General features: G+C 45.7%; 1 protein-coding gene across 3 annotated transcripts in view; it reads left to right on the top strand.

Moving 5' to 3' along the window:
• Positions 1 to 27,808, top strand: part of KLC4 (kinesin light chain 4) — a 364,418-nt gene that overhangs the window by 304,433 nt on the left and 32,177 nt on the right. For 2 of the 3 annotated variants that reach the window (XM_069236409.1, XM_069236411.1), the window contains exon 14: positions 88 to 6,863. The exons of the other annotated variant lie outside the window; for it this stretch is intronic. In XM_069236409.1, coding sequence (XP_069092510.1) covers positions 88 to 93 — 6 coding nt within the window. In that variant the 3' untranslated portion in view covers positions 94 to 6,863. Of the gene's footprint in view, positions 1 to 87; positions 6,864 to 27,808 lie in introns of those variants that run through there. 3 annotated transcript variants of the gene reach the window in all.

Raw genomic sequence — 27,808 nt, 5'->3', positions numbered from 1 at the left:
CAATGCGTTGTGTGCTATGTATGATGTGTGCATTGCTTGGTAATGGCTCTGTAAGTTGTTTTGTTTTTTCTCATCTCTGTGATTTAGGCTTAAATGCCTCCTGGAAAAATCCTCTTTGCCCAATCTCCAACTACCAGGCTGTGTCTCCTCCGCTGTACCCCTGGCCCTCCTCTAAATTGCTTCTGCTTTCGTCTTGAAGAACTCTCCTGCACTCTTCAAAGGTTTCACACCAGCTGTCCAGTGCCACCCCGGCCTCAGCGTTCCACCCACGACCGTGACATCGAATGAGGAGTGCCGGCTTGCGTTACCAGTGGAAGAAGGGCTGAGTCTGTGCAGTGTATCTTCCCCCTGTGCCTGCTACAAGCACACCCTATAGGTTATTGAATGCTCCAGTGTTGCAGAAGAGTTTGAGCTCAGGGGCCATGAATACAAAGGCATTCTCTGCCTGCTAAACTTTGCCTTGCCCCATCTTACACATTGATGGGCACTAGCAGGACCAGTGCCAACTATGCATCTTTCAGTATTTTCTTCCTACATCCTCTTAGAGAGTAGCACGGGGGCTCTACTGTACCCTCTGTGGGATTAAACGAGACTAGGCCTCATGTCCCTTAGATTGCTGTCATGAGCATGATACGCTCGACCTGCCCTGCACCCAGGATTATCGGATAGAGCTTTGTACATCCTCTGCTGGTATAGGACACTTTGTCCTCTGTAGTAGGCTTTTCATTTCCAGACTGAGGTAACTGACTGTGAGCTACAACGTGGGCCCTGCCCTCCCAACAACACACCCTGCCTTTGAATGTGGCTGCAAACCTCCCCCTCCCACCCTCACACACACACACACTGCCACATCTTGGGTATTGGGTATAAAGTTTAACCATCTGCACTCAGACAAAATGTCCTTCCCACTTCAATCATAGGCGCAGTCATACTTGTTGTCTCTGTAGAGAAAAGATCCTCCAGCCCCTGTGTCCTAGGAAAAGCGGTCCTGTTCGGTCATTCCACACCTATGTACTAGGCAGACATCCACATTCCGTGTCTCCACATTGAGATAAGCCTTTGAATTTCTATCTTCTTTGTCTAGTCTCACTTTTCCTTCCCGTCGGCAGGCCTTAATCGCTTGAAAATTAACAAAAGATGTCCTTGTTTGACTGCACTTAAGTTCCCAATCCTGTCACCTAGGTAGTGGTCCAGTCCCCTTTGTCCAAACGGTGCAAACCTTGTAGCCCATGGTATGTTTTACCACTCGTTCACATAGCAAGCAGTTGCCTTTTGAGAATCATTTGGTTATCTCACTTGTGGGCACAGATGTGTTCTAGGAAATAACATTTTGGTCTTGGTGTGGGGCCTCTCGTACAAGTCTTTGAGGCGCCTTATCAAATCAAAATAAAAGGTGTGCTCTAACCTTCCGTCTGCCAGTCTCTGAGGTGTGACATTGGCAGATAACCTTTATGGGAAGCCAGCCAAGAAGGTGCCTTTGTAGTCAGAGGAACAGGTAGGAATTTGTCACTCGGTCAGTGGTCTTTGCTGTTCATGATTGGCTGCTGTGATGAATGGTTCCTAATCTCATTTTCTATGTATCATGTCTCAGCTAAAGTCCCTGGACTCCAGGCTCAGCTCACAGTGACATGGAGCAATGGTTGTAGATGCTCCACAGTAGAAATCTATAACTCCAAACGCCACGCTTGTGAAAGTGTGATTATAAGGTTCTAGATTCAGTGTTAAGGAGGTGGGATTATCTACAATCTGCTGATTACGGCACTTAGAACAGAGTTATGATCTCAAACAAGGGTCTAGTCTTAGCTCTTGGCAGAGATGGTGTGGACAAGAGTTCTAGACTTAAGGGTTATTTTCAAACTATGGTCAAGGATGTATGGGTTTTAGTTCCACCTCTCAGGAAGGAGGTGTGACCAGATGTTCATGGATTCTTGTCTTAGCTGTTAAGTAGAAGCTGTTGTCACAAAACCATAGGTTCTTCTCCCTGCTGTTAAAGAGCAGCTGTGGTCAGGATTTAACAGAACCCGCTGTTGGTGAGGCATCCTAGTCGGGGTTAGTTGGTCCTTGACTCTGCTCTCAAAGAAGATTTGTGGTGAAAGGTTAATGGATTCTAATCTCAGCTATTGGTGAGGCGTTGTGGGCAAGGTTACATGGGTTCTAGTCTCAGCTCTTAAGGAAGTGCTGTGGTGAGGGGTTTGTGGGTTCTAGTCGCAGCTCTTACGAAGGTGCTGTCGTGAGGGGTCCATGGGTTCTAGTCTCACCTCTTACGGAGGTGCTGTGATGAGGGATCCATGGTTTCTAGTCTCGTCTCTAAGGGGGATGCTGTGGGGAGGGGTCCATTGGTTCTAGTCTTGGCTCTTATGGAGGTTCTAGTGTGAGGGGTCCATAGGTTCTAGTCTCAGACCTCTTCCGGAGGTGCTGTGATGAGGGAGCCATGGGTTCTAGTCTCACCTCTTACGGAGGTGCTGTGATGAGGGATCCATAGTTTCTAGTCTCTAAGGAAGATGCAGTGGTGAGGGATCCATGGGTTCTAGTCTTGGCTCTTATGGAGGTGCTGGTGTTAAGGGTCCATGGGTTCCAGTCTCAGCTCTTAGAGAGAAGCTGTGGTGAGGGGTCCAATGGTTATAGTCTCAGCTCTTAGTGAGGAGGGGTCCTTGGGTTCTAGTTGCAGTTCTTGTGGAAGTGCTGTAGAGTGCTGTTGGTCAGGGATCCATGGGTACTAGGCATTGGGTTTTCATGGCCTCTGGTGTCACCTCCTTTGGTGGAGCTGTGATGAAGACTCCCTGAGTACTACTCTGCTATTAGTGAAGAAGAGGTTTGCTTCTTCGTCCTTGGGTACCAGTTCCAGCCTATAGAGAGGAGTTGTCAGGAGTACATGGGTGCTGGATAAGTGTCAGGAGTTCAGGTATCTAAGGGCTCTGTTTGCAACTCAGGGGCTTGTGTAGTTCGAGATCGAGTTGATGGGTTATAGACCCTGTTCTCATGACTGAGTTGTGCTTAGGAATCTGTTGGGTCTAATCTTATGTAACCGTTTTAGTATTGATTGTCCTCTGAGCACTTGGGTGGGCTAAGACACGGTGGTCCAGAGGTCATGTGTCTGCTGGCAGCTCTTGAAGATTGGATCAATTGCCCATATGCTCTAATTTTGTCAGTATTATGTGGTTTCTAGTCTTTGCCAAGAGGTATAAGTGAATGATGAGGATTTCTGTTCTCGGCTACTAGGGGAAACATGAGATTGGGGCTTCAAAGGAACCAGCAGTTTGTTTTAGGTGAGCTCAGGAGATGACTGTTTTATTTCTTAGGGTAGACATGTGGCCTGTAAGCTTAATTCTCTGCTCTTAAGGAGGAAGATTGGTCAAGAGCAACTGGGTTTTAGGCACTGATCCAGAAATACATTTTGATAGTAGTGTGACTTACTCCTAAATATATTAGAATGAGACACTTAACAGAAAATGATTTGTGTATAGGGCCCTTTGGTAAGTGGTACTGGTTGTGGTCTCAGTTTTCAAAGATGCGCAGGGGCCGGAATGCATGTGCTTTAGAGATGGCCAGGAGGTGAGATCACGATTGAGGCTTTGAGCTCTGATGTAGGAGTTGTGTTCAGGAGTGGTGGCTTCTTATGTTATATTTTAGGAAGCAAGTGCAGCCTGAAGTCATGGGTTCCAGTCTTAGCTCTTAAGGATCAGTGTGATCAGGGATATTCTGGGTCTAGTCTTGTGTACTAAGTGGACCTGGACAGTAATTACTTCTTTTCTCAGCTCCAGGGGGGGAGGGGTGGGCAGTACGCCATGATGTCCCATCTTAGGTTAAAGGGCAGAGGTGCGGTAGGAAAACCCTGGCTTGTAGTCTGTGATATGAGGTGTGAGCAGAAGGTTATAGTTTTGATGGTCTACTTTATTCTTAAGTAATAGTTTTAATCGAAAGACATGCATTTCTTTTCTTAGATTCAAAGACAGAGTTGTAAACCAGAGGTCATGGTTTTTAGTTTCCAATCATAAATCAGTTGAATCTGGCAGTAAAATTTAGGGTTGGGATTCAGAAATCTGGCAATGGTGTTCACTTGAAAGCTAGAACAATGATCAGCAGCCCTTGGTTTTTGTCTTTCTGTGCCCCTCGAAGCATGTTTATGCCCAGCTTTCTCTAAGCCCTTCTATTTAGGGCTGTGTAAAAGCTTTGGTATTTTGTGGAGTTGGCAGATTTTTCAAGCAGTGTGAATAGGAGGCCTGTTACTTGAGTAAAGGTAGACTTTTTCACAGCCTCACACCAAGAGAATTCACACCTCTGCAGCTTACAAAGACAGGACTTTCATGTCATTACAAGTGGCTTGCTCACTTGTCGCGGCTTCGCCTCGCCCCTTTGAGCCACATATGGCATCTAGTGCAACAGTAACACTCTGAGAGTGTCCCTTGAATGGCAGTGCTGCAGGCTGGGGCAGATTGTTGGCATGTTTGCGGTTGGCATATCTCCTTACCAGTCCTTTCTACGTACCAGCCTTGGAAGAACAGTGCCCAGATGAGGAAGGAGTTGGTCTCCTGCCTGCCATGTCCAGTGACCAGATGATCAGCCACCTCACTGATTAACACCTGGCCACCTTTCTAGGCATCCTTTTGTTTTTGTGTTTATTTTAGTTTAAAGTGTGACTGGGGTGTTAGAAGTATATGTGTAGGACAAGGAGGCCTATATCCACCCAGGAGCTGAATCTCCTGACCTCTCCTGTGAGCTCAGTTTGCCACAGGCATTGCTGGGCAGTGCCAGGTTGCTGGGCCAGGATCTGATGTTCTTCCTGCTGTGAGGAGCCTTGTTCCATGGGACATTATGAAGCAGCCAATCTAGATCATTAGGACATTTCTGGCCTTGGTGTAACCACATCAGCTTCCAAAATTATAAAGAAGTGCAAAGGTTGAAGTGTTTTAGTTACAAAAGAGACATACTTCCCTTATGTGTGTTGAAATGCATTCAGTGTACCAGATCATTACAGCTCATCGAAGAGCCAAGACCATACATGACTGATTATCTCTTTTCATATGAGAGCTTTGTCAGTTAATGCAGTGTTCTCTCAAACCGGGTGCAGACGACAATACAATTTAAAGGTGTTGCAGATGTTTAGCTTTGAGGGTGACTGAGTAATCCCAAAGCCCTGGGGAAGCTGCAGGACACAGCTTAAGGTACTACCTCCCATCACCCTTGAAGGTGTCTCCCTGGCACGGGGAAGGTCTCTTGGCCACTGCAAAAGGCTCCGACTACCCTGCCTTTAGAGCTTGACTGATCAGGGTAATGAACCAAAAGCAGAGCCGTGCCTCAAGGCCCCAAGCCCCAAGCCCCCAGCCTCATGACTGCAGTGTATTGCTGTGGTGTTAGTTTTCTGTTTTTTTAACATGTATAAAATATTTAAGCTGTTTGTAGAAATGCTCAGAACATTATTCCTCAAAGCGAGTGGCCAGCGGAGCTCCTGTCTGCAAATGTTGGATCTGGACGCCTTTGGATCCTGGCGGCCCTCTTATTTTTTGCATGACTGAGGTTCAGGCTCGTGGGAGGGGAAGATTATAGCCCCCTCTTGAGTGACAGTGCATTGATCATCATCTTTATCCAGGTGCCCTCCCCACCACTGAGACGTCACCCCACTCTGGGGAGCACCAGCTATAACCTTCCTTCCGGCATCTGCTGGTGCCCTTGGTCTCCAGCCTTTCAAAAGCCACTGTGCAAACGGGGTCTATGGTGACAGTCGATGTCCGAGACAGGGTCACCTACCCACTGCATTCTCTTAAGAAAAGGGATAGTTACCCTCAGCAAATAGTTTGAAGCATTCAGTAGGAATCATTTAGTTCATAATTTTCAATTATGTTTTTTACATTTGCTTTGAAAACAATTAGCTAAAAGTGTTTGTGGATAAACATGAAAAGATGTGTTTTTTCCACCCAGCCTGGCCATTTCTTCTATTGTGTCAATTTCTTCTACTTTGGGCCATTTCTTCTTGCCTTGCCATTACTTTAACTGGGCATTTACTCCTCTAAAGCCAGCCCTAGCAAATTGGGACCCTAGAATGATATCATGGAAATGGTAGGCTGAGGTAACACACCTGTGTTATTAATGTGCAGCTGTGTTAAAGTGATCTCCTAATGTCTCATATTCAAAGCATTTGGTCACTGTTATCCCCATCACTGCTACTAGTGGCCAAGTTTACAACACTCACGTGTGGGGGCATGACGTCTAACTCTGTTACTAATCACACAATTTCTTACAGGCTGCATGTGTGCTGTGCCTGATACGTTGCAACACACCTGAACAACAGACCTAGCTGTTTGTAGGGTGAGAAAAGGTCCCACCAGCCATAACGTTAACTAGCAAATTGAGAATGGATTGAGTCTGCATTTCTTCAGTGTCTGCTCTAAGGCTGAACTGTCATTCATAAGATTGTGCCTTGGAGAGTAGAGCAGTGCAGAGGAGTGTGTGCACCTATTCGCAGAGTTCTTCCCTAAAACAATTCTGGTACCCGCAACACCCCACCCTGCCCTTCCTGCAGTACGCCCCTTAAACTTCATCATCAGGCCTACATGTGCTCTCCTGCACTTCTGCAGATCTCACCTCTGACTCAACTTTATCTGTGATGTTTACTTGTCTATCCTCCCCTTCTGTGATGGCCTGTGATATCGTCTTCTCGCCTTCCACGATATACCAAGCCTGCAGCCTTGTGCTCTGGTCTATTTCGCCCTACGGATTTGTGGACCCCCCTCCCCTCAAATTATTTATATCCTTGATATTTGTGATAATCCATTATTTGCCAATGAGCAGCGCTCCTGTTTCCTGAACTGTATATGCTGTTTTCTCTTTAATGTAATGAGCTGTTATTAAAGATGGACTGAGCTGAAGAGTGTCCGACTCTGCTTTTCTTTGAGCCACAGGATTCTGGGGTTGGGGCTTGGAACATACTTGGTATCCTACCATGGACAGTCTATTCACAAAGCCTGTAGTGTCCTGTATCCTGGCTTTGGGCCACACAGTGCAGGGCTGGTTAAGAGGGCCCCTGTGTGGCATGCTTGGTGTCTTTGGACAGTCTGGTCACTGTGCCTGCATTGCCCTGGGTCACAGTATGCTGTGCTGGTTTGATTCAGCTGACGTTAAAAGTCAGTGTGCAGTTAAAAGGTTAGACCCTTGCGGAATCTCAGTAAACAACAGGTCTCTTTAATGTGAATTCTCCAGTGTGTGTACCTCTGTGCCAGCTGTATCTTGCCAGTGCAAAACAGAAGAGGAGACAAATGCTGAATATATTTAAATCTGACACCCTTGCTTCACAACCATAGACACACTTATCAAGGACCAAGACTACTACCCATGCAGAGCAACCTTCGACACCGACCACGACCCTTCCAAGAATAACGCTGCATGGAGAGACGACATCCAGAATTAACTTACTGTAAACATCCGCCAGAGTGCAGAATAACGGTATACTGAGCCCCACTTGACCACATGGTAGAGCAGCTGAAGAAACTGCACAGCTAAAATGCCTACATATAAGTGATCCTCCCTACTAACACATGCAGAATGATGGGTTACAAACAAGGCCAAGATTTCCAGAGCCCTTTGCGGCACAGGCAACCAAAGAACGTACTGCAGTAATATCAAAGCCTTCTCTGTCAGCCGCCAAGGAACCCATCCGCCACATGCACCGCCAAACACCATAGTCAATAATGGCTAATCCGCCCCGTTCACTAACAACCTCCCACCGGTGGACCAGCAGCTGCCACTAGGCAGTGAGTCCCTAGACGAAAGCCCTAGATCCTTTCTCACACTCCCTTCTCTGGTATTGTCAAGTCAGAATAATCTGGGAGCAGGCAGCAAAAATACTGGCACCCAGAGAAAGTGTTTACAGGTGCCCTTCTCAGTGGAACTTCTGCCATCCAGTAAACCCCCTTGACAGTCACAACCTAATGATGAAAAGCTTTCCCCTTCTCCAAGACGACAGACAAGTGCTCTAAAGAAGCATTCACTTCTGAAATAATGCTTCCGTCCTGCTGCATACCACATGAAAAACAAAGACACAATGAATGTCTGTGATGGCGACTGTTTGAACATCACTGTTATTCAGTACCTGCAGCCAAGTACAGTTCTTGCGAAATGTGTCCCCACTTTGTGTGTGTGCCCATGTCGCATGGGCTCTCATTATCCTAACAAGGCTGCTGGATTTGAGCAGCAGCATCACCTGAATTGTGGGGAACCGAGTCCAGTCCCACACCCATGTCACAACTGTCGGCCTCATCCATTTCTGCCCAGTTATCAGCGTCTCATCCCTGCCAAGATGACTTCTCAGGGAAATCGTGGTAGATCGGATCTAATCTTTTTCCCTCAGTTACCTTAGTCTATCAGATGCAAAGACAAATAGAGGCAGAAAATGGTTCTGTAAGATTTATTGACAAGCTGCATCTTAGATAAAATGGCATGAGATGCAATAATGAGAATGAGGTAACCTACTAGAAGCAAAATGGTGAAGGGGAAAGTGAAACACAGGAAAAGTTCCACCATACTGTCACCATGCGTAATATATACAATTCCTACCTAAGCTATGTTAGAGCACAGCAGGATAAGCCCCGATCCACCCTTCAGGATTCCCACCTGGGAAGACATCAACCCCCATACCTGAGCAGGAAGCCTGTTGTTTATAGAGACACCATACCCATATAAGCCAGGGAACCGGTGGTCTCAGCAAGCAGCTGTAAAGAAGTCAATCAGTCTGGCTGGAATCTCTCTCTAAAGTGCATTGGACACAGAAGTGATGTTCTGAGAAAATGTCCCCATGTAAGGATGTGTGTGTTTCTGGGAACATTGGAAACGCAGTGTACCACTTGTGCCGGCAACCCTCTCGTGCTGCAGCCTTGAGGAAAGCACAAAGTGAAAAGAATGTCTTGCTAAGAAACGCAATGCTTTCCTAGGCGAAAGAACAACTAGACAAAGAAAATGAAACAAAACCACGAATGTGGCCGAATCTGAAATGATAAAAATGAAGCAGAATAAAATGTAACTGGGCTATAGGGCACAAGCAGCAGGCCTAGGTACTAAAATAGCGTGCCCAGAGACATCACTAAAATGGCTATACAACACCCTGAAAGAATCACCTCACCTTTCTGCATCAAATGCTCTTCTTCACTCGTTCTACTATCCAAATGGTTGTTCCTTCTGTTGTCTTGAACTTTGAAGCAGACAATCTTCCCAAGACACGCACCTTGCAAGTTAGGAAGGACCAACAATATCTGCTTCTCTCGAGTAATTCATCATGGAGGCCACGTTCAAAGGTTCTAAAGCATCAGATTTTGAAATCTCAGCCCCTGTGTGCTCATGCACCTGTCAACTTACAAGTCATGGATGATCTTGAAACTAAACCTAATCGGAAACAGAGGATGTCCCAGTCATCCAGAAAAAGAACTAGAGAAGGACCACCCAGACGTGCTTCTTAAAGTTCTCATGACACAGAAGACCCACCGTGGCCAGCTCTGCTGAAGCTTGACCAGCCATCCTGTGAACCACTGTGAAGCCAAATTCAGTAGCAGAAAGTAATATATTTTCTCAACAACAACCTATATCTAGTGAGACGAAAGGACCTAAAAGGCAGCAGTGTAAGGAAAAATTACCTGTGATCATGCATAGGTTTGGGGTTACAAGTGTGCATGCCCGTGAATTAAAGGGTCTAAGTTCAGACTCTGAACTTAGCCTCATTTGGTTACTAAAACTATTTAAAATCTGTACTGAGCTAGTGACCCCTAAATCACAACACGCTTCCCTGCTCCAACTAAAGAAATAGTCTCCTCCTACGGGAAATGCGACACAATTATTTATTTATTACTTATCTTTATACACCACAAGTCAGCAGAGGAGGTGTCAGCTCACTGTGGAACAGAAAACAGTGGGTCTTATGGTAGTCTGTTACCTAAAACCAACAAGTAACCAAAGAGGGCAATTAATTGTAAAATTGCAGTTCAGAAACAGTCTCAGCAGAAAGCAATGAGACCTGAATTCTGAGGATAAAATGTGTAAGCTGCACGGGGACCAGGAGGGAAAATCGAATGGTACAGGCCGAAGGTCTCGCATCAGGCTGGAAGGTATAGCTACAGGAATTAAGTTTGTGTCAGGAGGAAGGTGGGGATAAGACAGGGGGTGGAGTAACAGCTATAGGAGGAGGGAAGGGGAAAAAGAGAGAGAAGTGAAAACTTCAAGTAGAAGACCATGAGCAGAGGGAAACCAAGAGGGCATGCCACATTTCCCATAGATGAGGTGACTAGGACAGTAATAGATCGAAGGCCTGGGGGAGTGGACATGTTGAGGTACATGAAGACTAAAGAAGGATTAAAGGGAAACTGATAAATATAATCAGAGTTTAGCGAAGGAGTCTAGTTCAGATAGAGTTGACCCAAGTACAGTTTTAGTTCTTTGCAGAATTGACGGAGGTCTTGAGATCATCTTAGATCTGTGGTGATGAGTTGATGGTAGCAAGAGCTGCTGCGGAAGGAAGGCGCGATCGCTCTGCTGGAATCGAATGTTTGTGTTGTCAATCTAAACATGTTGATATTGCTCACATTTTGTTTGCCACCAGAGAGGTTAAAAGAGGCGTGGCTTGTGTAAGGCTTCGTATGCGATGCACAACTGCTTGAAATTTACTCCTACCAGTTAGGAATATTGTGTGAAATGCAGCATGGCCTTGTAGGAGGACCCACATCTGTCATTGCCAGGTGTCTGGCCATACCTAACTTACACCTGAAGTGAAAGCAAGGTTGAATTCAGTGCTTTCGGGGCTTCTCCACCTCAAGAGGCCACTGATGCAGACAGTGGGATCACTGGCACTTGTCTGGAAGCTCAGAACAGAGACGGGGGAGATTGTGCTTTGTCCATAGAGTGTCTACATCTACTTCTACATTTATCACATTGTGTTATGTTTCCCTCTGAGTTCATTTACATGAGGGTTTGTCAGCGTTTCGCAGAAAAAAAGGTTCCTATGAGAATGTACTTAATATGTGTAGCTAAAATAGTCAACCTTGGATAAGTCTAGAACCAGTTGCGTGAATGGTGGTTATTAAATCTGTGAGTCTGATAGGAAAGGATTTGCCTACACCCTTATTTGGCTGTATTTGATCTTGAACGATGGATTAAACCCAGATCTGTGACTGGGGGTGAGTGTTTGCATTGTTCAGCACTCCGTCCATCATCCTTTTGTGTTGCTAAAGTTGCCCTAAGTGGGAAGGGTATGCCCCGACGTGGGTCCCTTGCTCACTGTGCCACTGGAATCAAGCTAGCCTGGTTGATGAAGGGTGATACCCTGAAACTGGTCCCAGGATGCTTGTTTCTGGTCCAGGGAGGACCTGGCCTGGCATTTTGGGCTGGACTGTTCCCATGAGGAATAGGGTCAAGACTGATTTGCATATGGCTGGGTCTAAACTGGAGTGGCATGGCAAGCAAAGAAACAATGGATTAAACCCAGATCTGTGACGGGGGTGAGTGTTTGCAATGTTCAGCACTCCGTCCATCATCCTTTTGTGTTGCTACTGTATTTGATCTTTCCCCATTACAACCATGGTCAAGCAGTCTACATGGCATGGCCTGAGGACCTGGCTTTAACTGGGCCGCTCAAACGTGAACCTTTTTGTTTCTTATCCACTCGAATGTACATTTGGCTATTTTCTTTGCGTCATTATCTTCCTGAAAAGTGAACTTCCTTCATGTTTTAGTTTTCTTGTAGAGGCTAGCGGGAGGATTTGTCTATACTTTACTCCATTCATGTTCCCTCCTGTCCGAAGAAGGGCCCAAGTTCCTGCTGATAAGAAACAAAGCTTTAACATTGTGTTGTCACCATCATCGTCAATGGTCAGGATGATTTTCTTTGGGTGGGGTGCTGTGTTGAGTTTATTTCAAGCATAATTCTTTGCATCTGGGCCCGAGGGTTCAAGTTTACGTTGGTCAAACTATAAAACATTTTAGCACATGACTCCAAATCCTCCTAAATTTGTTTTACATTTTTCAATTAGGACTCAGGTGGGTTTTCAGGAGTAATTTCTCCCTTCTGGCACTCTCCCAGACATGCCAGATTGTGGAGTGCTCTTTGATATCACATTCACACTTGGGTCTGTTTGGAGCTCACTCAGATATTCTGACAGCCTTTTGGTAGCCTCTCGGATCAGTTTTACTCGCTTGGCCACTCAGTGTGGCAGGATGTCCTGCTCTGAAGCAGAGGTTTATTGTTAGCATTCATCTTTGCATTGTAACAATCATTTTGACTGCCTCCAAGAAGTGATTGAGACCCTGGACATCTTCATAACCACCTCCTGAGCTGAACCTTTTCAGAACCTGGTCCCACATTTTATTTGGAAGCTCTTTGATGGCCAGGGTCTCTGCTTAGATGTGCACCACCCAGCCGAGGAAACCTAGAGGAATTATCCTGAAATTATATAGATTGCTACATGTTAACACAGGTGGAGGCCAGCAGGCTAGCTGTGCGATTTCACGGGCGATCGGATAAAACAGAGGTAATTCATATTTGCTATCTCAAGGGTGGCGGACCCTCCTCCAACCAAGCTAATCACTTTATTCCAATACCTATTTTGAATTATTTTCAGAAGCTGTCTGCAGTATTGGTTGTTGTGATACAAAATGTGTGGATAAATAAAAAAAATTTAAAAACCTCATTACAGACCCAAAGAACACGACACTTCTGAAAGGAAGGGGGAGAATGTACGGATAGAATTTTAATCTGATACATTGTAGACCATGATAAATATGCAACATAAAAATAATATGTAAGGCTCTGGTAGAGATCCACTAGCGTGACAACTGGATTCAAATCCAGTAAGTCACGCCAATGACGTAGTAACAGTGTTAACCCCTGTTGTTGTGACACAGAGGAATTCCAGGCTGCTCTGGTTCGGCCTCCATAAGAGGCTGTCACAGCGGCGCTGGAAGCAACCATCCTAGGAGGAGAGGATTCAGGGATTGGTGGGGGTGTGGGACAGGAGGCCAGGTTTTTTTTTTGTTGTTGTTCCGGACACAGAAGAGGTGCCATGTTATGTATGGCTCCCCTATTATTCCTCTGACCCTGCCTAGTAGTTGAAAACAGGGGTGGATGACTTTTGGGACCGTACATAACTTAAAATTATAAATGGGTAAAACGTGAATTATGGGGATGTTTGTCACCTCAGGCTCTGAATTACATCATAGACCATGGTCCCTCGGAGCCCCTCGGTGAAAAAAAAAATCCCCTTAATTCACTGTAGCCCATCTATAATTCTGTATATCATTGCAAAGTGTTCCTTGCAGAAACTGATAACAATTACAGATACTGATAGCAATTACTGTTACTTAACGAGACTGCACAACATTCAACAGAACATGTTAGACATAAAATTTCATGTGTGTGCATCATGGGACAGCTATACCTTAAAGTCTGCAGTCACGTTACCAGCAACAGTATCTTTCCCCAGGGTCAGTGTAATTATGTGGCAGGGGAGTAGACAAAATTGTCAGGTTTACTAAACTATGTGACAAGAAAAGACAAATTGTGCAGTGTAATGCGAAACATTTAGCGAGGGAGACCGAGGGACCCCAGGTTGAACTTGGGGCAGCATTTGCGCCGGCCTGCACTAGAAGTGTGATGACCTTCAGGAGAATATGGGCCCCACAATGAAAAAACGTCCCAGGGAAACACACTAGTGCATCGATGGACCCATCTGTGGGCCAAGCACCCTCATCTAACCCACAAGTGCATACCAACCTGGGGGACCCAAAAGCAGGGGAGGACAGTCATGTGAATACCCACAGACTGCGGGCTCTGAGATTTGCAGAGGGAACTCACCTCCCCCCTTCCCCTGGCAGGCAGTGGTGTATAATGCTCCGTCCTATATAGCACTCCTCCCCCATGGGACCAGATGGCGGTGCAGACCTGACCCCTGACCTGCTGCCACACTGGTCGGTGGTAAAGAGGCTAAGGTGACTCGGCACAACAAAATGGATAAATATGCGATCCCCACAACCTTGCAGGGGGAACCTGTAAGCACATCCTCGGATGCAGTGCTCGACCCGGCGGTGAAGATGCCAGAGCCGACCCTCACATAAATTATTGCGCCATCCAAGGCATAAAGGAAACCTGGAAGACATGGAAGGAAGGTCAAGGCTCAATAACATACAATTGGTGGGAATACCTGAGCTTGCATATGTCACTAGTGTGAAATTATTCGTGGAACAATTCATCCTTAGCACTCTACAACCCCGGGGTGTCTCCAGGTTTTTCTCTGTGGAGCAGGCCCATGAAGTACCCGGGCCTCCGTCCAGACTGGGAGGGCCACCACAAACAATAATCACCTGCATCTTTAACTATAGAGACTGCAATGCCATACTCCAGGTGGCCAGACAAAAAGAAACTTACAATTTGAGAATACTACGATCAGTCTCTACCTGGACTTCACACTCAAAGGGCAACAACAGAGACGTAGCTTCATTGAGATTAAGAAAGCTCTTCACGCCAAGGAACTGAAATACATGATGCTCTTTCCCGTCAAACTGAGAGTGGTTGCTGAGGGCAAGATATGGCTCTTTGTCGCCACTGAAGAGGCATGGGAGTGGCTCAAGTGCTGGCGCCTGGCCTCTGGCAGCTGAAAGTGCAGCGGCTCCCCAGGGGCATCACAACATAAGAGACATGGCCCGGAGTGGGGCCACACCAACTCAGCAAGTGACCGTGAACAGGGTAAATGCCAGGGACAGACTAGGACGAACTCTGCAGCCAGTGAAGACTAAATGGTTCCAAGGTTTTGTTGCTGTTGTATGTTGTATGTTGTTCAGCACAGCCGGGGCTGTCATGGGCCCATGACTATCAACTCAACAATTATGAAACATTCCCTCAGTGGGGACAGCCATAAGCATATATGCAGAAGGGGTGAGCTCTACCAACCCTTTAGCTTGACTGGTTAAACTCGACACCAGTTGAAAGCTTCTACCATGTTCAAGGGGACAGCAGGCGCTCTGCAAGTTGGGGGGAAGGTGGGCAGTTTCAGGCCCACTACGCAGGGTGACAGGGTGCGGGATATCAGTTACGTGGACAAGTTCAATGTTCATGTTCAAGAACAGGTACGATCCAACTTAGAGGGTAACTATGAGAGGAAACCTACACAAAAGATGCAGAAGAACAGTCACATTCAGGGGACTCCAGTGAACCAGCGCTCTGCTAACTGCTTAAAACTCCTGTCATGGTGCGTAAATGGCTTGGGAGACTGGCTGAAGAGGGTTATAGCAATGCAATATCTTCGCATGCAGAACCCCGTCATTATACTACTACACGTGACTCATCTCCTAGGGTACTCCTGTAAAGCCATGTCTAGATGTGGATATGAAATGTCAGTGCATGCCAGATTCACCTCTGACTCTCAAGGGGTCGGATACTGATTAGAAATAGCACCCCATTCATGCGACATACGACCTGGACTACTCTTGTAGTCCACAAACTGGCTTGACTATCAACATATGTTTGGTGTATATCCTCTGAGACACCAGAAGATTACGCTCCCAATGCTGAGTACCCTTTTGCTACAGATGCAAGAGGTCATCATCCCTATAGGAGGTGACTACAACGCAGTTATGACTGAAGATATCGACAAACATTGGAATATACTACGGGCCAGGACTGACACCACCTTTATGACGGCACTTGGTCTTGTGGATACATGGCACCTCAGGCACCCGGAGGACCGCCAATATACCTTCTTGTCTGGGGTACATCACAGTCTTTCACAACTAGTTAACCTATTCACACCATGCCCAGAATTGCTGAGGTTAAGTATTTGGCCACTGGCATCTCTGACCACTCGCTGGTATGGTAGAGCTCCGGGGGACCTCGGGAAGGAATGCAGGCCCGTGGCCAATCATTGCCTGGCACCTATGTGATCAAACCCTCATGAAGAGACTGTGACAAACAATTGACACATATTTTGAAGCAAATGATGGTTCGGCTGCTCTGAACTGACTCTATAGTAAGCTTATAATACTGTAATCAGTGGCTTGGGGGGCTAGGCTTACTAATTGCGGGGAGAGTTTGGGAGAGGTGCGGAGATGCACAAGCACAACTTGACCGACTTGAAGAAGAGATCACAGATCTAGAATTAAGAACAACTAGCAGTACCATTGATGACATGACTCATGTTCTTAGACTGAAGCAGAGGGAGTACAGGGACTTAGCGGAGGACAGGGAAAGGATGTCTTACATACTGGTTGTTGCACCTGGTTCTGCTCCAGCAGTACACACAGATTTTTTGCTTTTTTGATTACCCGGTTTTTGGACTTTTTACTGTGGGTGAGTCTCACCCACGGTAATCGCACAGTAAACGGACTGTGCATGTTAACCACCAGTCGGCACCTTTTAAGATGCGTCGGCTGTGACACAGCAGGGGAAAGGGGCACTTGGCTGGTTACACATGAACATGGGTGTGCACATGCGTGCTGCGCGTGGAAGTCTACTGTCGTGGGGTGTGCACATGCGTGCTGCGCGTGGAAGTCTACTGTCGTGCCCAGCCCGATAGCACACAGGTAGCCTGGCACAGTGGGGACTCTGCAGGCACAGGTGTTCACCTGGGATAGGCCTCATGAGGGTAGTGCCCACTGTTAGGGAAAGCCAGTGTGCGCTACTGTTTTAACTATAGTGACACATTATACACACAGAGAGGGAGCTGCCTTGGAGTGTAGTTTCCCTTCTCCTTGGCCTACAGAGACCATTGACGTCTTGAAATAGAGTGTAACGTGTGCAAGAAAATCAAATATGCAACTTCCAAAATGATAACTGTACATCTTGTGGGACATTCATAGTTTTCTTGGCTCAACTCAGGGTCAGCGCCTAGCCCTGTTGTCACCCTGCTGTGTCCATTTTCTCCAGCAGCAGGAACAAAGGCCACCCACACACAAAAAGGAGCAACTAGCACTACTTCGCCTTGTTCCTGAGGAGGGAAGGAGTGGGGTGGAATGAACTGTATCTGTCACCCCGCTGCCACACTGCACCGGGGATGGGCGTGTCCAGGGCCATTGAACAAAGGAGAGTGCCCAGACAACTGGAGCCAAACCACCAGGGAGTCCACCTTTGAAATACTAATGTGCAAGTCCCTGTCTGTGATGTCAGGGGTGGAGTTGGGACCCCAGGAGCTGACGTGCCCAGTGGCTCCTTGATGACGCCATTTTGGATTGTCCCAACATGCTGTGCAGGAGGGTTGGGACGGGTGGAGAGACGATATGGCACCCCAAGATTGGTTTGGGGTGTCTGTCTTCTGGAATCTTCCTTTCCCTTTAAAAGCTCTTGCACGTGGGGAAGATTCTTGCTTGTGGATTTTCTAACTATTGTGCTGCTGGATCCTGGGACTGCTATGGAGAACTGAAAGAAGGAACCCCCTGAACCCCACTCGGGACCCAGGACTCTGTCCAGTTGACCCCAGGACCAGTGAGGCTGCCGCCCTTACTCTCCCTAAAGACCTGTTGGGGGAAGCCATAGACTTTTTTGCACCCACCAACAAAGGCGAACTGGTGCAGAGAGCCAAGAGGACCAGTTTTAGGAGAACTGCACCGCTTTGGAGGTGAGGAGGGTTGCTGCCGTTGGTAGGTGGAGCTCGCCACCAGGAGTTAAATGAGCCCAGGATCATCCAGATCAGCCCAGCGAGGCCCAAGTTATGGCATTTTAAAGTTTGGTGACCTTTGACCTTCTCTGCCACTGAGCATGAGCCCCCGCCGCAGGTCCGGTCTGAACCCAATCCCCCAGGCAGTTTCTCATCGCAGGGGTCAGAACCCCATCTCTGACCCCTGTATATGCATGATGCCCGTTAGGGGCTGAATGTATGGTTACATTGCAGTGTTTTTCACTGTGCTGTTTTCATGTGGTTACACCGTCTAGGGACTAATCATATGGTTACACTAAAATGCTTTTTCAGTGTGCTATTTTTGTTGTGGTGCCCTCTAGGGGCTGTTCTGACGATTAAAGTCTAATGCCAAGTATACGAAAGAATGCCAAACACGAAGTCTAGTTCTGATTTTTTTTTAAACTGGCCTCCTGTCCCACACCTCCACCAATCTCTGAATCCTCTCCTCCTAGGATGGTTGCTTCCAGCGCCGATGTGACAGCCTCTTAGGGAGGCCGAACCAGAGCAGCCTGGAATTCCACTGTCACAAAAACAGGGGTTAACACTGTTACTACATCATAGTAGTGACTTACTGGATTTGAATCCAGTTGTCACATTAGTGGATCTCTACCAGAGCCTTACATATTATTTTTATGTTGCATATTTATCATGGTCTATAATGTATCAGATTAAAATTCTATGATAATGATGATTGCATATGTTTTATCGAGCCATTGTAATTGCAGTTATGACAAAGATTCACTTAACATGTCTGGGTGACCTCTCTAAGGGATCACCAGTGATTACACAATGTCATCTATGGCATGTTCCATATACCAATGTATATTTGTAAATTATTGCATAGTATTTAGTGGGGTGTGCGTAATAAATGTACTTCTCCTTTTTCTAAAGACAAAGCACTGACTGGACAATCATTTATTGAGTGTTCTTATTCTTTGTTAGTGATCGGTGACTCCTAGACCACACCACCTCCCTTGAGTAGACCTTAGTCTGCTCCACCTTGCTACCCTGTGAGAGTCAGCGCTGCAATGGGTTATGTATTACCCGCTGAGGACAATTGAGGAGCTATTACTTGTGCTGGCCACACAACTAATAGCCCAATTTCCAACATTGGTGGCAGCGGTCGGATATCATAACCCACTTCTGGTATGCATCGCTAACATTAGATCAGTCCGGTTTGACCACACATTACCTATGCATTAATGCGCAAATATCCGAGCACAAGGCTCTGAGAGGGATTCAAAAGTTAGGTTGGGTGAACTCTAGATGTGGGAGGGAAAAGACCATGCACACATGTCGTGTAAAAGCATTGATTATGAATAAATATATTGACTGTGTTAGTTAAGGCCAGCTTAAATTTCTTAAATTATGTGATGTCGGTTTAGGCTTTTACACACAGTGTTCCCACTAGTGTATTACAGACTGTAGAGTGTCCTATGAATCCCTGCAGTATGCACAGAGTCTGTATGGGGAGGATTCTTCTATATGGCTACAACAGGTAACCACACCATAGATCTGGGTGTAGGGATAGACCCTGCATCTGGGGGTGTAGAAGGTGATTGGGGACTCCAGGAAATTCTTACTCTGGCAGTCTAGATTTCCTGCGAGAAAGTCCACCTTGAGTCATACTTTTTACAGACTTTTTTTACGCCGATGGTGCACGCAGAAACCACTGGAAGGTTGGGCAGGAGGGTACCCAGAAGTAGTGAAACAACCTCCCCCCCCCCCCCCTCCCCAAGGATTCCTTCTAGGAGGGTGGGAGGTTTCTGAGAAATGTTCCCATGGTAGGGATGCGAGAAAGTTGTGGTTCCCATGGTCCTCCTTGGTTATCTGATGGGGAGGGGGGAAGCTAGCCCAGGATGGCCCATAGAGGTGGGTGGCGCTGTGGAGGGTTAGTTCCCACGATTGAATGTGTAGTAGCTGACCCTGAGGAGATCAGAGAGGGGGGTCGGACTCTGTAGATTGCCAGGATGGGTTAGTGGTGGACCCTAAGATGGAGTAGGGTAGGCAACTGCCTGAGAGAAGTCTAGTATGTCGTCCTAGGACTGTTTTGTTCTGTACCTGAGGTAGTGGCTTGGGTGGTGTCCAGCCACTAGGCCAATCAGGTGGGGTCAGATCCCAGGACCGAGGGTGGAAGCCCTGCAGCTGGGGGGACTGTGGCCTCAGCACAATGTGAGGGTGTGCAGGAGGTGCTGCCTTAAGCAGGCCCCTACCCTAAACAATATAGTGGAAGAATATGCTAGGTAATACTTAGATCTCCACTCCACTAGGGGGGAATTTGGGGTAACAGATATAAAAGCCTTTCTAACAGAGATGGATATCTCTAAATTATCTGACGAGATTAGACAGATGCTGGAGAGTGACATTCAGCCCAATGAGATCGACCACGCCCTACCTTCACTAAACTCAGGGAAGGCGAAGGGACACAACGGTACCCCCATCGAGCTTTACAAAGGGTTGGCAAGTAAAGAGGACAAGAGGCAAGCCACAATAGTGGTCATACACAAGGAAGGAAAGCCCCCCCAACAAAAGTAGCTCGACTAGGCCTATATCATTAAACGCAGAGATTAAAATTCTCGACAAGCTGCTGGCCAGTAGGCCTGTCAAGACATTCCTTCCATCATATATCAAGAGCAATCTGGCTTCATGCCAGATAGAGGGACGAGGTTCAATCTCCATTGGCTGCTTGGTGTGATGGCGGGCTGGCAGATGACAGAGTGTCTACCAATGTGCTGTCAATTTATGCAACCATGGCCTTTGGCACTTTTGAATGGGACTGCTTGGTTGGGGTACTGGAGAGACTGAGGTTTGGTCCCAACTTCATAGGCTGGATATGTCTTCTCTATGAACGTCCTATAGCTCAAGTTGGGCTGAACGGGGCGATAGCCTGTAAATTTGCCCTTCACCGGGCCCTATGTTCCCTTGAACAGCTAACTGCATGGGTTAGGAGAGACCCACTCATACAGGGAATCAACTGGGGGAAGACTTGGGGAGAGCGTATCTCCTTGTACGCAGACAGTATCTTATTTTATGTCACTGACCCCTCCCTGACCACCTCCAGACTGATGAAGATTCTACAAATCTTCAGGATATACTCAGGGTAACTGGGGTAAGTCATCATCATCAATTACTTTATCTCGGTCAGTGACAACCTTAAAAAGTACAATACAACAATAAAGTTGTAGAACATCCGTTAAAACTACTTAAAACATTTATAAAATATATTTAAAAAGAATAAACAATACAAGTAGCTCTACTTCAGCACTATAATGAGTACAGAGAAAAATATAATATCTGCATGTATAAGTCAATTCATTTTGGGCGAGAACAATAAAATCTAAAACCAAGGTCTAATAATAGCAGCAAAAATAAATAAATTGTTATAGACGCTCCCTCAATAAAAGGGCCAAACAAGTCTGAAGTGCATAATGCAAAAGATAACCAACTGCATATTTACCCACTTCATTGTGCGTTGTAAAAAAACTTTTTTACGTCGTAAGTTTCAGGTTCAGTTGCACATTTTCCAGAGCCAAAAGCCAGGGTTTAGTTCTCAGCAGCATGAATAAGCAAATTGTGGAGGACAAGTGGGTCTAAAGTGCATAGTGCAGGAGGTGACCAATTCCAGGTATGGCCGAATCTCAGTATGTTATGCAAGATTTACCTTCACAATAAAGTTTTCGATTTTGTTTGCACACTTTACCTTGGTAGGAAAAACGTTACCTTAAAGGTAAATTGTTGCACCTCGTCTCGCCCTAACTAACATAGGCACCTATCTGTCAGGGTGGGATTAACTCCTTTTCATTTACACTTATCCAAATATGAATCAATGGTTCTGGGATAGGTTGCGCAACCAATTATAACATCTCATGTCCGAGCAGCTGTTAGGAGTGACCTCGCCCACTTTAAATATCTTGAGGGGGTGAAAACAATTCGGTCATATTTTGGTAGGTGTAGGGCCACCGCACACTGTGTCACACTTGGTTTCTGCATAACAGGAGAATCCACCTACGTATGACATATTAATAAAGTGTGTCTCAGTTTCTGTTTTATTACCACCTCGATGTAAAGGACCTAATTGGCAGTGTGCCAATTCGAAAATGAATAATCAAGATCTTAGTCTATGCAGGGATGATTCTATTGAGTAATTGTTCAAATTTCAGAGAACATTTGCATCTCGAAAATTTGCCCACCAGACCTTCAGACCTAATTTCCTGCCATGTCTAGTATATTCCCTTCATTCAATTTTCTGATCTTCCCACACACCTGCTGATAGCTGATCACATAACGATCTGCATACAACACTGTGGAAGCTGAAGAGACAGTGGTTAAAATACAGCCTTGAGGTTGTAACAGAATCCCAGTACATAGGTGTCAGGGACAGTAGTGGAACCAAACGAAATTCCACAAACGGGAAATATCAAACTCTCCTTAGCTATCACTAGCCTGAGGTTTAGGTTGAATAGTTCCAAGGATGCTAAGATCAACATTGAGGTGACGCTACAGGTGGAATTTCAACAAGTGGTGCAAAGAGAAAACTTCTGGGAAGAAATTCTTGACAAAGATGATCTTAATTGGAGAGCCAGAAACACAAGTAAAAAGTTGAGCACAAGCACAGGCTTTCTCACAACAACAGGGAGGAAAGCCAAGCACCTGGCCACCTGGGTATGGCTTTCATAGAGTATTGGACCCTTGAATCTTGTGGTAGATCCTCTAATTCTGGTAGCCTTGAGTCCTGTAGTAGATCCTCAGATCCAGCTGTAGCCTGCATCTCAGATGGACCACTGCTTTTAGAGTGCTCATATGATGACAGTATTGTCTATGTAGGTGATGGAAGAATAACCTGCCCACGTGACAGCACAATATCTGATTTAGCAACACAAAAGGATGATGGACGGAGTGCTGAACAATGAAACACTCACCCCCAGTCACAGATCTGGGTTTAATCCATCGTTCTTTTGCTCACCATGCCACCCCACTTTGGACCCAGCCATATGCAAAACAGTCTTGACCCTGTTCCTCATGGAAACAGTCCAGCCCGAACTGCCAAGCCAGGTCCTCCCCGGACCAGAAACAAGCATCCTGGGACCAGTTTCAGGATACCACCCTTCATCAGCCAGGCTAGCTTGAATCCAGTGGCACAGTGTACATGGGACCCACGTCTGGGCATACCCTTCCCACTTAGGGCAAATTTAGCAACACAAAAGGATGGTCTAAGGAGTGCTGAACAATGCAAACACTCACCCCCAGTCACAGATCTGGGTTTAATCCATCGTTCTTTTGCTCACCATGCCACCCCAGTTTGGACCCAGCCATATGCAACTCATTCTTGGCTCTGTCCCTCATGGAAACAGTCCAGCCCGAACTGCCAAGCCAGGTCCTCCTTGGACCGGAAACAAGCATCCTGGGACCAGGTTTCAGGGTATCACCCTTCATATCAGATGGCATGTCTCCTGTAATGTAATTAGATGACATTTGGAGTAGTAAGGCCCTAAGAAAGAGGTGGAAGAGGTGCCAGTCATGCCCAGGAGCTTGGGTGGATGGGAGTGAGTGCAAGACCTGTGACAAGCCATAACAGTAACCCACATGGGCTACCCAAATGGCCAAGGCTTGTATGACCAACAAGAATGGAGTAGGCAAACTAAGTATGGAACATCAAGATGCCTAGCTGGCTCCCATAGCCTATCCTCAGGGCCATATTCTTTCCAGTCTACTAGGTAAAACAATCTTCGTCTGATGCGTCTGGAATCCATAATGGCTTTTCTTCATATTTCACATGACCATCCATGAGTACTGGAGGAGTAAGCATGTGAGGTCTACTGTGTTCATTATAGGACTTGAGCATCAAACCATGAAAAACAGGATGTACCAGGAGATTAGGCGAAAATAACTTGGTTGACATTGGGGTGATCATACTTTCTATGTCAAAGGGGCCTTAATAATGTGGCTGTAATTACCTTGCCCCCATAACAGTATGCGCTTGGGAGGAAATAAAACATGTTGTCCAAGTTCATATGGCAGTGCTGGTTGGTGTTAATTTGACTGCCTTCGATGAGCATCCTTTGCTTCTTTACAATTTTTCTAAGCTTGTTCCAAAATGTCCTGGTTCTCGCACTGTACTTGCAATGGAGTCAATTTTGGGTTGCAACTAAGAGGCAGTAGAAGGGTGACATTTCTGTTGCTGAACGAATATGCCAACTCCAAAGGATTGAAGGTTTGTACCCAGTCGGTGTTAAGGGTGGTCAGCTACCATTGTAGGAACTGTTCCTTCATTTATCTACACATTCTGTTTGTCCATCACTCTGCGGATGGTAGGTGCAGGAAAAACTGTCTAAAGAAACACATAATACATGTGTGAACTATGCCGCAAACTGAGGCCCAAGGCCAGATATAACAGCAACTGGACCCCCACGTGGTCATACAATGTGTTAAATGATTATATGTACCAATTCTTTGGCACTGGGTTTCTTACAGAGGGAAACAAACTATGCTGTTTTGGTTCATCGAGCCGCATAACAGAGTACTCATACAGACAGTATTTGTACAAATTGTGTTCTTCCACTCAGACAGTATGAGTCCTGCATAGGTCCAGTTTTGTAAATGGCTGTATGTCCTACTTGGTCCATGAGTACTTGGATCATAGTATTGTTTGTTGTTTATGGTGACTTTGTTTAGGGCTCTGTAGTCTATACAGGTCCTACGTTTGCCACTTTGTGTTTGCACACATAAAAGAGTGGTGAGAACAATGTAGATGGCAAGTGCCCAACCTATTCACCAGAAGCGCATTGAGATATTCTTGTAGATGTTCTTTTTTGTTCTCAATTAAGCGCTGTACTTGACTGCATGTTGATATTGCCCATGGCTGCAGATCTAGCAGGCAGTCTAAAACATGTATAGTGGCAGAACGCGTGCATTTGTTTTACTGAACACATTTTGGAAATCACTGTATTGAGATAGTAGATAGTGCTCAAGAGTGGTTTCCACTACATCACAAGACAGCAAGATAACCATCCATAGAAGTTCCTTATAACAATTCTGGTAAGCATGAATAGAGTAATCTATCTTTGGATATGCTTAGAGCCAAGGGATAACCCACTGACAGGAAATAAAGGTGCGTCAGTGAGATCAAAAACAAATATTTTACCATGGCTTTTATCACATTCCATGGTAATGGATTCATTTTGATATGTACTTAGCCCAGAGGACAGTTCGGTGGTATCTGTACAACAAACAGGTTCTGGACATTCTTTCTGAAGGGCAAGAATATATAAAGAATTGACATAGGCCAGAGTTTCCCAAACTGTGGATCGTGGGCCGATTTTTGGTGAGCCACGAAAGTCCAAGCAATAAATAAAGATTCCTTTAAATTCTGTATTTGTCTTGTCACTTTTGCGGCACTTCAAAAGCAGAGGTCAAATGTCAGGCTATGTCTTCTGACAACTGGTGTGTTTTTTTACAAGCTCTTCTCACTTTACTTTTCTTTCTCTGACTGCAAAGTGAATTATATGACAAATTTACCAGGGTACGGGGGGTGTGAAACCAAAGGCTGTAGGATGTCATTTTATGTAACAAACAACAAAATGTAAATACTTGTAAATGCGCTGTATAGATTCAGCAGTTGGAAAGCACATTTGTATGTAATTCTGAAATGTGATGGAAAAAAAGATTGTAATAAGATCTAAACAAATCAGGACACTTTACTTTGTGAAATGATAAATATTCGCCTAGACCCGATTTCCACTCATCATCATTTGTATGCAGTATAGTGTTATCAGTAAAACTGCATGTCAGTGCAAATTTAGTGGCCATTTCAGTGGAAAATATGCTGTCCCTAAATGACAGTACACTACCATACGATGCTTTAGTTACATTAAAACATTGCCTGCCAGTCCAATAAAGCTAGGTGTGTCACAACATTTTGTTGTTCTACAAATAGGGTCATGGCTCTAAAAAAGTTTTAAAAAGCACCAGCATAGGCTATGTCAGTAAAATTTCCCATCAGTCTTGGGTACAGGAGGACTTCAAAGGCTACTTGATATTGAGTAGACGGGGCCAACTAATGGCGATAGCCAGATAACTGTATTCTGCAGTCACACTATTGGCCCGAACATGAGATCACAATAAGGTTTGCACTGGTCTTTTCTTCTTTACGTCTCTTGCTTTTATTTTCTCTCCTTTTCCACCTCTTCTTGTTCTCTTTTCCTCTTTTCTTTTTCTACTTTCCTTATCTTCTGTCCTCCTACACTTGTCTCCTTTCCTTCCTATCACTAAAGTCTAAAAATACACCGCACCCATAAAAACATAAACTCCCCATATACCCTCCAGGCCCAAAATACCATTAATGCAGTACTCGCTCATGACCCTTGTAAATTCTGTAACTTGTCCCTAAAACCATATCACTGCAAAAACCCTAAAAATAAAACTGTATCCCAAACAAATAGAAAATACCATAAATTCTAAATCCCCAAATAATTGTGCCAAAATGAATATACTACCCACCCATACTGCTGTATACCCTGCACTCCATCCCTAAAAATGTCCCCCTGAACCCTAAAAATAAACTGTACCCAAAACAGACACTTGAATCCCCAAAAACTTGTCCCAAAAGTAATAAACTGTCTGCCCTTGGATACCCTGCAACCTGTCCCTAAAAACATATCACTAAATCATAAAAATAGATCACACCCCATAAAAAATAATTCCATATACACCACAACCCCCAGAATACTGTCACACAATCGGCAAACTATCCACCCATGAATCTTGCATACCCTGCAACCCATACCAACTAAGCTGGCAATCATCTGAGAGTGCGCCAAGATCTGCAAAAGAAAATTCTGGGTTTGAGACACAAGGGAACCTCTTCAGTGTAGAGGAGAGCTTGACTGCCTTTTTAGTAGTGTGTGGTTCAATATTTTAGTGTCTAAATGTTTAGCTCCTCTCTGAAGTGGCAAGTTTTAGATCTGTGACGGAATGCTACTCCCTAGCCGTGGTGTGTAACTTGAGAAGGCTTGTATCCAGGTTTCGGCTTTCTTGGTCTGCTCTATATACAGTTGGCAATTTCTTCACTTTGTCGGCCGTGGTGGGCTCCTGCGATGTCTGTTTTTCAACTAGGTGGTGTTGATTATTTGTTACCTGCTTGTATGCAGCACACATGGTCTAGAAGAAAAAACAAACTTTTGCAGCGTGAATCTTTTTTGTATTCACATGCTCTGCATTTTCCAGTCATCTAGTGGTTGGGTCTGGAACTCTCCTCTTGTGTTAGTCCTTCTCTTTCCTTTTTTTTTGTTTTTGGAGGGGGGGGTTGCGGGTCGACAGTCCCCACCATTTGGTGTTGTGTCTAGTCCAACCTCTCTAGATGTCATACACCCCTCTCCAAAAGCCTTCACGCATGGTCACCATCTTCAGATTCTTTTTTTCCACCGTTGGGTCTGGAAGCATTGCTGAAGGCTCTGTAGGCACCAAAAGAAGAAGAATAGCTCAACAGCTCATCGAGAAAAATGCCAAAGTTCCAGAGAAAAAACATTGACACCATGATCCGATTAGAAGATTTCCACAGTGCAAGAAGTAAAGGTAATAAGAAAGTTCACTGCAAAGACCAGAGAATGCATGGGCAGAGCCCCTTGTTCAATGTGATATGAAGAACACTCCTTTTTGATTCTGCCCGAAGAGTCCTCACAAGTTTGCCCAGAAGTGCAGCCATCAGGTGTGCAGCCTTTACCTGTCAAGTGATCCCAGTAACCAACAACTGTGATGTCTGCACAGAATTCAAACCAAAGATCTTAAAAGCAAGAGAGAAACAAAAGCATGCTCACTAAGCCATGCAGGGGCAGAAGGTGACTCAGTCACTGAGGGCCCTTGGGTTGTTGAGAGAGGAGGAAGACAACACCACTGAAGGAGCCAAAGGAGAAGAAACAGAGCCCCACCCATGGCCTACAAGCCTCCCTCCCTTTCTCTTAGGTCTTCCTCTGCCAGATCTCCACAGCAGGACACCATCAGTATGGCCATTTCTCAAGTCTGTTGCAGTCCCCCAGTTCTCACATGCTTGCTGTGCAACCCGGGCCTCAGACTTTTCCAGCATCACCCATCTGTCCTGCAACCAGGTTTGCACGGCCAGGCCTCTGCTCTAATGTGGCATGCTTGTAGAGCACTTAAACCTTTGGGGAGTGAGAAGACCA

Source organism: Pleurodeles waltl, chromosome 5 (genome assembly GCF_031143425.1).
Source record: "Pleurodeles waltl isolate 20211129_DDA chromosome 5, aPleWal1.hap1.20221129, whole genome shotgun sequence".
NCBI lineage: Eukaryota > Metazoa > Chordata > Amphibia > Caudata > Salamandridae > Pleurodeles > Pleurodeles waltl.
Note: the sequence above shows the minus strand (reverse complement) of the source record. Positions and strands in the feature narration are given on the sequence as shown.